The sequence below is a fragment of the Haliotis rufescens genome, unplaced genomic scaffold (assembly GCF_023055435.1).
Source record: "Haliotis rufescens isolate VD_foot unplaced genomic scaffold, xgHalRufe1.0.p SCAF_2, whole genome shotgun sequence".
NCBI classification, from domain to species: domain Eukaryota; kingdom Metazoa; phylum Mollusca; class Gastropoda; order Lepetellida; family Haliotidae; genus Haliotis; species Haliotis rufescens.
The window spans coordinates 70101854-70114096 of record NW_025963890.1 but is presented as its reverse complement, the minus strand read 5'-3'; the positions used below and the strand labels follow the sequence as shown (position 1 = coordinate 70114096).

The 12243-nt window shown below is 36.3% G+C and overlaps 2 protein-coding genes across 2 annotated transcripts in view; one reads left to right on the top strand and one right to left on the bottom strand.

The window, feature by feature from the left end:
* Nucleotides 1-4395, bottom strand: part of LOC124120421 (serine/threonine-protein kinase RIO1-like) — a 49234-nt gene extending 44839 nt beyond the window's left edge. The window contains exons 1-2 of the mRNA XM_048399414.1: nucleotides 4214-4395; nucleotides 112-158 (exon numbers count right to left, since the gene is read on the bottom strand). Of these exons, the coding sequence (XP_048255371.1) occupies nucleotides 112-158; nucleotides 4214-4263 (97 nt within the window). The 5' untranslated portion in view covers nucleotides 4264-4395. The remainder of the gene's footprint in view (nucleotides 1-111; nucleotides 159-4213) is intronic.
* Nucleotides 4396-4572: 177 nt separating this feature from the next.
* LOC124115378 (voltage-dependent calcium channel subunit alpha-2/delta-2-like) overlaps nucleotides 4573-12243 on the top strand; it is a 40080-nt gene continuing 32409 nt past the window's right edge. Inside the window, exons 1-5 of the mRNA XM_048400488.1 lie at nucleotides 4573-5396; nucleotides 5991-6226; nucleotides 7910-8059; nucleotides 8847-8995; nucleotides 9821-9973. Of these exons, the coding sequence (XP_048256445.1) occupies nucleotides 6083-6226; nucleotides 7910-8059; nucleotides 8847-8995; nucleotides 9821-9973 (596 nt within the window). The 5' untranslated portion in view covers nucleotides 4573-5396; nucleotides 5991-6082. The remainder of the gene's footprint in view (nucleotides 5397-5990; nucleotides 6227-7909; nucleotides 8060-8846; nucleotides 8996-9820; nucleotides 9974-12243) is intronic.

Sequence of the window (12243 nt, the reverse complement as noted above, 5' to 3'; positions counted from 1 at the left end):
CAACGAAATTAATAAAAAAAATTGCAAAATAACACAGAACCTACGATAACTGTCACGTGTATAATCTATCCTTGTATTTTACACTTTGCTTCTATGTGTTGCCATGTTTACCTTGGTCCTCTTCTGTGATATGAACTTGGACATTCTTTTGTACCCCTCTGTAACAGTGACAGAAAGTGTGAGCATTAATATACCATTAGGAAATGTTCAGTTTAGATTTATGTCTTCCAACGTCATTTAAAAGATATTTTCAGCATGTAAGTTACAGAGGTTTTTGAAGCACTAATGTAAGAAAAAAATCACCCTCCCCTGATGCTTCTCGTATTTTGGATGAACTTCACCATGTCCTTGAAAAATACTTTGTCATAGAGACTGTCATATTTTGTGATGACCATCCCGATCCTCAACCCCCCATAATAAAGCTGAAGGGGTCGTCGTCCGCACGGGTAAGTATGACCAGTGTACCCCAGCTAAAAGCAGAATACAGAAAGGTACCCTAACAGCCTAAGATGAGTCCATCTCCGCCACAGGCTGCTTTTCTCAATTCGCTCAACCAGTTCTTTGAACATACATATGTACAGGACACTAGGGATCCTAAACGATTGTGTAATGTTGCCTTCTAATCAATAAAAAGAAGACTACTATTAGATCTACCATTGAGAAAAGGTTCCATCAATTTTTTAAAATTAAAATATACACTCATTGCGGGATAAATGACTTTGATAGGTGTTGAGAATTAACTGTTACTTGAATGAAAGGGGGGTAACTCTTGTATCTGTCTGTTACAGTTGGCTTATTCACCCACCTTAAAAAAATACAAAAACAGATTTTATTACCGAAATAATGCAATTAATATTTTCATGAAATATGTTTTCACCTCAGTACACAATAAAAATTACTTTGAATAATAAGAAAGCATTGTTTTATGAAAAATGAAAGACACCAAACTCTGCCTAAACAAGTCCATGGTCCACCACTGTATGGAGCTCGGGGGCGTCTGCTTCTCCAAGATATGATATTTCCTTACAACTATTAATGAATGACTTGGTCTTCATTACACAGTGGCCTCAGAAGAATAGTATTTAGAGTTATATCCCCTTACTTTCTTGACAACTTATTTTATAGCAGTTCATGCCTAATGCACCTGAAATGAACTCACTATTTGGAAAATTATGCAGATAATGTAGGACTTTTATTCATACCTTCACCACACATTATGGATTTTTTTATCTTCCAAACCTAATAAAATAAAGTTACCATGGCTCATCAATTTGTGCATCTGATGCGCAAATATTAAGAGTGTATTTTAACATATTAATTTTCACAATTATCGTAAAATAAACAATAATAAACTGGAAGTGTTTCAGAGTGGTTTCAAGAGTGATTAAAGAATATCCTTATCACTATTCACTACGGTTTATTCAACTGTTATTACTTTATGTCTATACATCATATATATGTTTCTAATGTTTGGCATAACATTTCAACATATGTTTGAAGAAAATGGCAATCAATTTACAGTGCATTTAGCATTCACTTAACTATTCATATGCCTGTGTTTCACAGCATCCTTCCAATGAAATGATTTGTTTGTTTGCTGCAATATTCCAGCTATATGGCGCCGGCCTCTGAATACTCAAGTCTGGACCAGACAATCCTGTGATTAACACCATGAGCATCGATCTAGGCATTTGGGATACAATGACATGCACCATGCACACAATCCCGTTAGTAGCCTCTGACGTCGACGTGCATGGGTTGCTGTACATCCACTTTAACCTGGATTTGATATTACCATGACAACTCGAGATATATATTGGTAATCATCTAGTCAGCAAAATACAGTGAACATGCATGTTTTAAATTTTGTACATGTTTACACAGTGTTTAGTTTTTGCAATATTATGTCTCGATCTACATCTTCTTTTATCATGACATCATTTCTGTGAATCGAATATGCGCTCTCAACTTGATGACGTCATTTATTGGATGACATTATTTTTTAGAGGGAAGTGTCCAGTGGGTTTTCCCTATAGATGTAGCTGTTCCACACAGATAAAGGCAGTGGCAAAACCATCACACCCAAAAGTGGGAGACATACATGACAATCAGTATTAGGAGAAATGGTACAGATAATCAACGTGAGCATTGCGAGAATATGCTGGAAATACCAAATGTTACCCTGCACTTGTCCGTAACATGGACAAGTTTCATTTCTGTTTGCCATGACAATCTGATTGTTAATTTAGTGGTAAGTGCATATTCATATCTTCTCAATTATTTATAATTAACACATCTATTTTTTAAAAACCTGCATACTTCATTATTAAATACATCCCTGTATTTATGATGTTGTTCACTAAACATCCATATCATAATAAATTAAGTGACTTAGTATGATATTCAAAATGTACGTACCAAATACACACTTTTGATTTTTCTATTTTCTTATGACTAAAAACTGTATGTATACCTATTTATACTTATAATGGTAATATTTCGGACAACGTTAAAAGGGGGAATTCCAGAAAAATTATTAATAGACACTACAGGTACGGGACCAGTTGGTACACAGTTTTGAAGTTTGCACGAGAATGGTCAAACAAGCCTGAAACAAAAACAAAGAAATTTCGAATTATTTAATAGCACAGCATAAACAGTTTCATAGACCTCAGTGTTAATATTAACTAATTTGTTTCTCGTGCTCAATGCAATTTTTTTCAACCGAAATGTAAACACTTTTCTATCCCGGAATGGTCATAACTGCACCTAAAATAAATTTATTATTATACATCTAAACTAATATTTAATATCACTATTACATTATTAAATGGTTACAAATAAATGCAAAACTTACAGGGTATCTGCTACTCATATATTAGGCACTCATCATATTTTGACCACATGCTGAATGTGTATTCGTCTCGTGCGATCCGTGTTGACACTTCATTTATACCCGTGCAAAATAATACCGGGCATGTCATTTCCGGTTCGTTTTATTCTTTAAATTAATTAAAGCCGTTATTATTTACACATCCAAAGAAATCAATGTTGCGTGCGATCTTCCTGTTTTATTACAGTTGTATTTATCAAATGCCTTTATCTTCAAGATTGTCTCCATGATAGTTTTCTGACGTACCGACATGGAGAAATAAATCATAATATACACAACGGTTAAACTACATGGTCATAAAGTTACACATTCGGAAGTGTAGAAAATATTTACTTTTTTTCATCTAATTAAAATCAATGCAAACCATAAGAATAATTCCGCCTGGAATAACAAGTTGAGCCGATGTGAATGATCGATCAGCACAAACGGCAGCCATTACAGCCGAGTCGGGATCGGACGTGGGATGGGCGCTCTGCGTTTGGATCCTACTGACATTAACTGGATACTGGGATATGCTGATTTCGTGATAATTATGTTAAGTATTGCTATTATTGGTTATTCAGATTGTTTATTTGTCGGATACGTGCATATTAAAGAAGGATTGCAGCTTTTATTTCAAGCCATTTTGCAGTTCGTAAAGCCCGCTCTTGGCGACCCGGGGAATCCCGTGACGTCATTAGGCTGCCTAAGGACACGTCTTGGGATGCCAAACCACAGTAAAATTCAACAAAGGTGTGTCAACGGCAGTATTTGTTAAATATTTTTCTCTCATTATTTCCTTTCCATAAATGGGTCAGAACTGACATACTGTTGTGTATATAAAAAAGGAGCATGAAAGGGGCATATGCATACAGTACTCGGCTAATATTCCGTGGCGGCCAGCATTATTCACCATGTCATTGTAATCAGACGAACCAGAACTACAACATGAATCTGTTTCCAGCTGAGGAATACACATGGACTTGTCCGCCGTTTAGGGCACCAGGTACCTTTCTGTATTCTGATTTTGCCTTGGGTACATTTCTGTATACAGAAACGTACCTGGGGTACCTGTAAACTCCAATTCAGCTTTAATAAATGACCGGTCCCTTAATAGCACTATATCCAAATTGTTTTCTTCCTCTCATCAATGCATATTGTGTACATACTAATGATATGAAGATACCAACATCTTACATGGAAAGCTGATGGTTATTTTCTTGACTTGTAGAACAGAGCCTGACCACGTGTTCCCATGCAATCTACCATACCCGTAGGCTCTAGGCCCTATTTGCGAACCTGTTAGTTGCTATTTTTAAGTTCCAATGGATAGTTGCTTACATTGTTTCGTCCGCAGCATCTTCAAACTGTCCCTCAATAGCATCACCCATTTTGACTAGCGTTGTATGAAGGTTTTAGTCAGCAGAAGAAGACTACCTTGCACAACATCTTGTAGTCGCGTTTCCATTTTTAATAAACTCCGTACCACAACCTTACACCTCAACCGCTAATCAGTAAAGATGAACACGCGGTGTTGTAGAGTATTATGTTCAAGTTTCCGGGAAAAGTAACCAATCAGTGGTCAGTTGATAAAATACTCCTAAAATGATTATCAGGACCAATCAAATCTTAGGTTTCATTCAGGCACCGGTTACGATCAATGTTGTCTGCTCTTCTCTTTCTGTGGTAATGTTGCCGAATTTTGTTTATGTTAATCAGTCATTTTCTTAAGATTTTAGCACCTGTTATAAATACATTTAAGTGTCTACCAACATATAGACCTACATAACCTTATTTTGTAGTTAAAATGTTGTTTGGTTGCTTGCAATCGTTGAGATGTGAAGCTATCGATCGAAATCGACCATTCAGCATACTGACACTAGAACTCTTCTTATTCAATGACAGCCAGTAGGCCCAGTCAACAGGAATACCAAATGTGATTTTGTTATCAGCCAAATAATATTGTATTTATGTTAACCTATTTGTCATTAGATGTAGCCATTTAGATTATGATAAACAATCTGAATGACTGTAAACAAAAAGATGGACACACAATTCAGACTACCATGATCAAATACACTTTGCATTGATATCTATACAGATCTATAGCAACGTTCTTTAACATAGCTGTCAATAGTGTGTTTCCAATGGATACAGTATATTGAGCATGGGGTCATTGGTTTTCTGTTGCCATATATCCTTGCTTGGTATGTAGTAAGGGTGTGCGGTATTACCGGTACACCGGTATATTGTGGTGCAAATCTTCAGCAATACGTATTGCGATACGTTTGTAAATGTAGCAAAATATTGTGGCAAATATAAATAAGTATCGATATGGAGATGAAAAATAGAATCTTTCTGATACAACTTGCCTCTGACTATCTTTTTATCAATTAGCGTGTACACATCGCGACTATCCAGCTCCTCACAGCGATAGCCCATCTGCGGAGCACTCTATACCGAGTGTGTAATGAAGATGTCATGTGCTGGGAAGGACCTTGATGGTATCTGTCATTAATACAGGGTATAACTCTGATTAACTCATGAAAATGTAAATTGGCAATATATTGCAATACGTATCGCAATACAGGATAAAGTATGGCAATATTTTGCAAAAAATAATCCAGGTCAATACACAGCCCTAGTATGCAGCAATGATTAGCCTTAAAGGGCAACAATACTCCAACTCTCAGACATCTCGCTGGTGCCGCTTTAATTAGCCCAAGTAATCACCAGATGCCAATTAGTGTCAGAAACCCAACATATTGACAAATCAAATCAGTCGAAGTTATAGACCATAAGAAGCAAATTTTGAATCTGCTAAGAAAAAATCCATCCATATTTTAATACTTTCAAAGTTGGAGTGTTGTTAACCTTTCACATGCATACCAATTCTACATCCATACTGACACTAAAGAACACAGTGACACAATGGATATTATTATTTTGAGCTACATGTACAAGTCATATTGTGCCAAAAACCTAGACCAGATGATGGGTCTTATATTAACATGTGGTTAGCACCAAAATACATGACAGGGATATGTTTTTTTCCTGTATGATGCATATAAAATGTGTTGTTCATCATGCTCATTAGGAATTTTTACTTATTTTTCAGATGTTGGATGGAAGAAAAAATGTGAAAATGATTATAGCAAACTGACCTGGTTTGTTACCTGCCTTTTCATTATTAACAGTTGAATAATTGAAATGAAACCATTTGGAGCAAGTCTTATCTTCATCAGTTTCTTTTACTCATGTGCGTCATACCCTGGCGAGGAAAAACATGACATTGGCACTCTTGCAGGAGATATCCAGAACTGGGCCATGCTCATCCAGAATTACATATTGCAGGTGTGTACATGGCAGCAAGATAGTAAGGTTGTTATTGTTGTCTGCATATGTTTGGTGAATCAAAAATTATCTGCTCTCGAATTGAATTTATTGAATTCCTGAATTTATCTAGGATTCTAAACTACATCCCCTTGCCAGCTGCTTTCCAGGCATATTGGGAATAATTTTTATTTTGTTCAAAAGGAGAATATTTTTAAAGTTCTTCTTTTCCTAATTGGGCGGTCGGGTAGATTAGTGGCGTTCCCACGTCACACCGAAGACCTGGGTTTGACATGGGTACAATGTGTGAAGCCCATTTCTGGTGTGCCCCGCCGTGATATTGCTGTAATATAGCTAAAAGCGGCGTAAAACCTTACTCACTCACTCACTCTTTTCCTTAATTCAGAGGTATTTTGACATTGCATTCAGTGCAATAATATTTATCCAAGCATTAAAGCCTCATCCTATGTAGTGGTGCTGTTATCAGTAAAATAATAGTCATTTCTATAAAGCCATAACATTAGTTATGAATATAAAAGTATGACTTGGGAAATGTTTAATTGCAAAATGGGAATGTTTACTGACATTTGCTGCAGACTTGGGACCAAATATCATCGTCTAAGCAGGTCTACAATCCCTGGAATTTGCAACCTTCTGAACTGAATATTTCTTTTTTCATATATCTATATGAAATACTGAGGTGACCACATTGCATGGCTTTCTGAAAAAAGTACATAAAAGTATTCATAAAAATAAAAATGTTCAGATTATTTCTTATCCTGACACAACACATTGCAATTTCCTTCTGGACTCGATCCTATAATCCAAAACCCAAAACGTGCCTCTTCCTCCTCTAGGGCACCCCCAGCCCTTGGTTACCAACAGGACTTATCTGTCCCTGATCCCTTCACTTACTTTTGATCGCACAAGGTGATAGACGTGCATTTGCGAATTGACTTCTATATCCTTTGAATTCTATATCTTTGTGTTATAATATAAGTATACTAATATCATGAATATTCAAATTCATGTAGTTGAATAATGGACAGTTGCACTTATATTGCTCTGCTGACTAAACCAATGATATTTAGACAAATAATACAATATTTTCTAGCTTATTTTTTGCTTATAAAAAAAGAAAACCTATTTTAGCAACAAATACTGTTGAGTGTTTTGCAAGGAATGTTGGGTAAAGCTGTCACAAGTGCACAAAAAATACTGTTTTCGTTATGAAAAAGGTAACAAATTTTGTTGATCGTCCTGCCAAATATAACTTCCAACTTGTCAAAACTGTTTGTCATTTGAATCGATTTTGTAAATTTGTATTGATCAATAATTATGGCTATTTGTTACCTCATATTCATTATAAATATCACATTTGCCACATTGTGTATTGGTTACAGGCACAGTATAGTTATACGTGTCATTAGCGGATTAATAATGATATTGTCTGATTTATCAATACAGGTTAGGTTAATTTGCTGTTAATTGAACAAATTCCATTGATGAATGAAAATCGATAGAATTAATCAATTATCATTGACAATATAGATTAATCATGTTAATGTCTGAAAGACCAATCCTTACTATTATGAGGCAAACCTTTTTTGCGCTTCATTGTAGCGGATGCAAATATATGATGTGCTCATATTCCTGTCAGGAAAGATGCAGTCATTTCATGACCGTTTTTTTGTGATTCTGCAGCTGGCTGGGGACGGCATCAAGAGAGATGTAACACAGGGCTACCTGGACCAGGCTAATTACACATTTGAGAAGAAAAACGGCGAAACGATTGTCAAAGTAGTTAAAGAAACCCTTGGAGACTACTTCCGGAAAAAGAAGAAGGCTGCTGAAGTAGGATATTGTTATATGTATATATCCGTTAAAGGAAGCTACTGAGCAACACTTAAGGGCTGGAAGACCTAAAGTAGCACATGACCTAAGTATGTCAGTGAAATTCCCTTGTTGCACACGATACCTGTGTCTATCACTACAGCATCCTCTCTTAACTTACCTCAGCAAACATGTACTAATGGCTTGAAAACTCGTTTCAGGCCAAGATGAGTACAATAATCATGATTATGTAGGCCATGTTTTGGACTAAGCAGCACTTAGAATGAACGCTCAATGGCTACCGTTAATATTTTCAGAACATTAGACAGGTTTTCCTGTCATCAGGTGATTAGAAGAAATCCTACTTTTTCTTTGTGTGTGTAACCACATATTGACCTAATCAGATATCAGTTGGTAATGTAAAATCAAGGTCTGTTGATCCCTGCTGGAAGTATGGTACACCTGCCTATGCTTTTGACTTGTTGCTTTATATTTTCCAATTCATCTTTCCCGTAAAAGGCGACTATGCTTGTCGTAAGAGGCAACTAACGGGATCGGGTGGTCAGACTCGCTGACTTGGTTGATGCATGTCATCGATCCCAATTGCGGGGATCAATGCTCATGATATGAATCAATGGATTGTCTGGTCCAGACTTGATTATTTACAGACCGTCATCATATAGCTGGAATATTGCTGAGTGCAGCATTAAACAAAACAACCAACCAATTCATCTTTCAAATTGTGCTTGAACTTTGTGAAATTACTTTTACAGTAAAGAGAAACATTATTTTCACTTTTATTTTATAGAGGCTAGCGAAGACAGTTCGTAAGTTATATGATGACTATTTGGCTGAAAACAGAACATCCAATGTGACACGATTGAAGGATCTGAGAGCAGACGAATATCGAGACTCGGACATTCCTTTCTTACTGCCTAAAGATCTCAGGTTTAACCCGTAAGTTTTCAAAGTCCCCCTTTAAGTGGGTAGTTGGGTTCCCACTGGTTTAACTGTTCACTCGTCACTTTAAGACCCTGGGTCGCATTCCACAAGTTGGTCGTAACTCGTGCATGTCATCATGGACTTACACCAGTCATAGATCTACGATTGCTTTGTGGAAGAGACCCTAGGTTTAATTCCCCATGGGACATATTACAACCCAGGCTGTCGATTCACATTGGTTTACAGGTTATGATATCATGTAGCACAACCAGCTCAGTAAACACACTATTTCCTGGCTTGCTGTTGCTGTAGTCTGCTCACATTAGTGATGTTTACATGCAAGCTCTGCCCCGCAATGCAGTTGTGGAATGTTTTAAGTCAAGTGATAAAGTTGAGCAAATTAATATAAAAACTTAAATTTAAGAAGTCTTCTTATTGCTGCATGGATTTATTGCTAACCACACTCTGAATGGATAATAAAATGTGACCTATTTAAATAATAAACAACCCATTTTAGAGGTGTTGTATTGTGTTCAAAACGTAAATGTGTCTCTTCGGGTACAGGCAATTAGGTGCAACAGCCCGTCAGTTAGCCCGGTTCGTGGATTTTCAGTTTAGGGCACCACTCATTTCTTTTTCTTTTTGAAACCCATCTCTAATAAAACACAAGGTTAGTCTTAATTTGGTATCTTAGAAAAGTTATAAAGCTTGCTCTATCCCAATGTATAGTGTAATAAAGTATAGTTTTGCTCTGAACTATTATAATATGGGGGTAGAGAAAACCTTGATGCTTTATTATTGAGTGACTCAGCTTGATAATGGATAATAATATTATTGCAGATATTTTCGACAAGGAGTCAGTACCAACTGTTCAACAATAAAAATAGCAGATGAGGTACCTCGAGATGACCCCACTGTCATCAATACGATCCTCTTCACAGCTGGATTAGAAAAAGTGTTCCATGAGAATGCTGACAGAGACCCCCTACTCAGGTACAGTGTGTATGAGATTGGTCAGTCGTTGATATGCCATACTGTATGCGGATCCATATGAAGGTTGCAGGGTGCACATGCCACACATTTATGAATTATACTAAACTGTAAACATTTATGCATTTGAAAGCTTTAGATTATTTTGAATATTAACATAACATAAAGTTCCTGGCAAAAGAAAGTACACACTTGAAACATACACTTCACTCTACAATACCATGATTACTGTGTACTGTGAAATTGCTACCCTCATGTTCCGTGAGATGTCATCTGCAGATCAACTGCAGTCTGTGACTTTAGTCACTAGTCTGAAGCCCGAGGTTAGTAAAATTATGTTTGGTCTAGTAAGCTCAGCTATTATTTTTCATATGACAGCACTGAACTCTGAGGAAAATGATGCTTGGTAGACTTGGTAGTTAGTAGACTCAAAAGTCGCTCAAAAGTTTTTGGCACAGACTGCACCTGTTGTGGGATACTCATTGATGTGATGCATGTAATATCGCTTATGATATAATCTGTATCAAATACATTACCATCGAATAACCATTTCTTGTTTGTTTCAATTTTCACCACCATCAAACATGAGTGGGTGGGGGATACTTTCTATTGCCCGGCAGTTTATTGCAATTAAACTTAACTTGCTAGAAATGACGATGTTCAATTTCTCTCTACTGTGGCCGAAAGTTCACTGCAGTGATCGGTTTTGTATATCGTTTAGAACATAACATATTATATAACACTGTTAGATCTTGTACACATGTTCAGAAAGAATGGAAATATGAAAAATATCCAAATATGTTTTCAGCTTTCAACACATATTTTGTAACTTCTTTGAGAGGCATTTAGAAGTTGGCCTCTTAAGTAAGTTTTGGTGTAGGTTCTAACACCGTTATGAAGCAAGTGAGCACTTGATTGATTACGTTGTTATAACCTACACCAAAACCTCGCTCCTAATTGTAATAAAGAAGTTGTTCATCCATATATCTTATCCTTACATATTATGTAAATAACTTGGTGTCCGAACAAATTCCTTTATTATTAACAAAATAAACTTAAGGTTATAAAAACATGATACCAGTAAAATGAGTGTGATGTTTTGTTTGCTATTTAAACTTAAAATATAAGTATGACAGCAAGAAAGCTAATACTGTTTTCAGCTTATAACTTTTGATTTTCTTGGGACTTTGTTACTTACATAATGAGGTGAGGTGAAATGGAGTTTAACATCGCGTCCGGGGATTATTGCACTTATATAGTGACGTGCATGCACGTGTGTGTGTGTGTGTGTGGCTGCTGCCGATTTATAGTGCTAGCACACTGAGATACCATGCCGCAGTTTAACATGAATACCCCACTCAGACACAGTATACTGACTCTGAGCCGACCAGTCCTTGTTTTAGCCCCTTAAAGGGGCACTGATCTAACGCAATTCCCCGGGACTGGTTGTTGCCTTTGTTATTGTTTTTTTCCCACTGAGTACCCGGATGTATAGCAGAAATCTAGACTAGTTCGCGACCTCTGCTGCGCAATTCGTAAGCGCATCAGTCACTTTTATGGGTAGTAATAAGGGCGTATGGTCACATTGATCAACAAAATGAAATACAGTTTTCGAGATAATAAGGAAATGTAGGTATCTTTGTGGGTAGCACCGGTAATGGTGACAAAGTTTTGATAAGTCACTTGCTTGGTAATTTTGCGATTTTCGTTTACACTATTTTGACTTGAAACACAAAGTAAATATTTCACCTGAGCATTGCTTTTTTTTAAAGTGTGTATATTTTTTTACTGTCAAAATGTGTAACATTTTCAAATTTATTAAAAGTCTAAATATTCAGTTATTTTACAAAGTGACTGAAAAACATTTCCATCTGTATTATTATGATAACGAATTCCAAACATTTTGATGTTTAATGTCATCACCAAGAGACTGAAAATGTTACGTTGAAAAGTACATGTCTATGTTGTTAGGCTTCTAATCCTACATAATAATTTGTTGTGATGTTTGTAGGCCCTTTTGATCATCTTAAGCAATCTGGACAGATGTTTTAGTCAAAATGACTGAAATATTTACACATTTTATAAATTGCCTGAGAGAATCACATTTTGCAAATTGACGGTATTATATACACGCTTACAAAGGAAAAGAAAACAGCGTCTATCGCGCATTGAAGAATTTCCCAACCAAGACGTAGAGAAAGAAGAACGAATCGGTTCAAATGAAAGAAAACAAAATGCAAATACCATAATTGCAACCTACCAAATTTATGTGT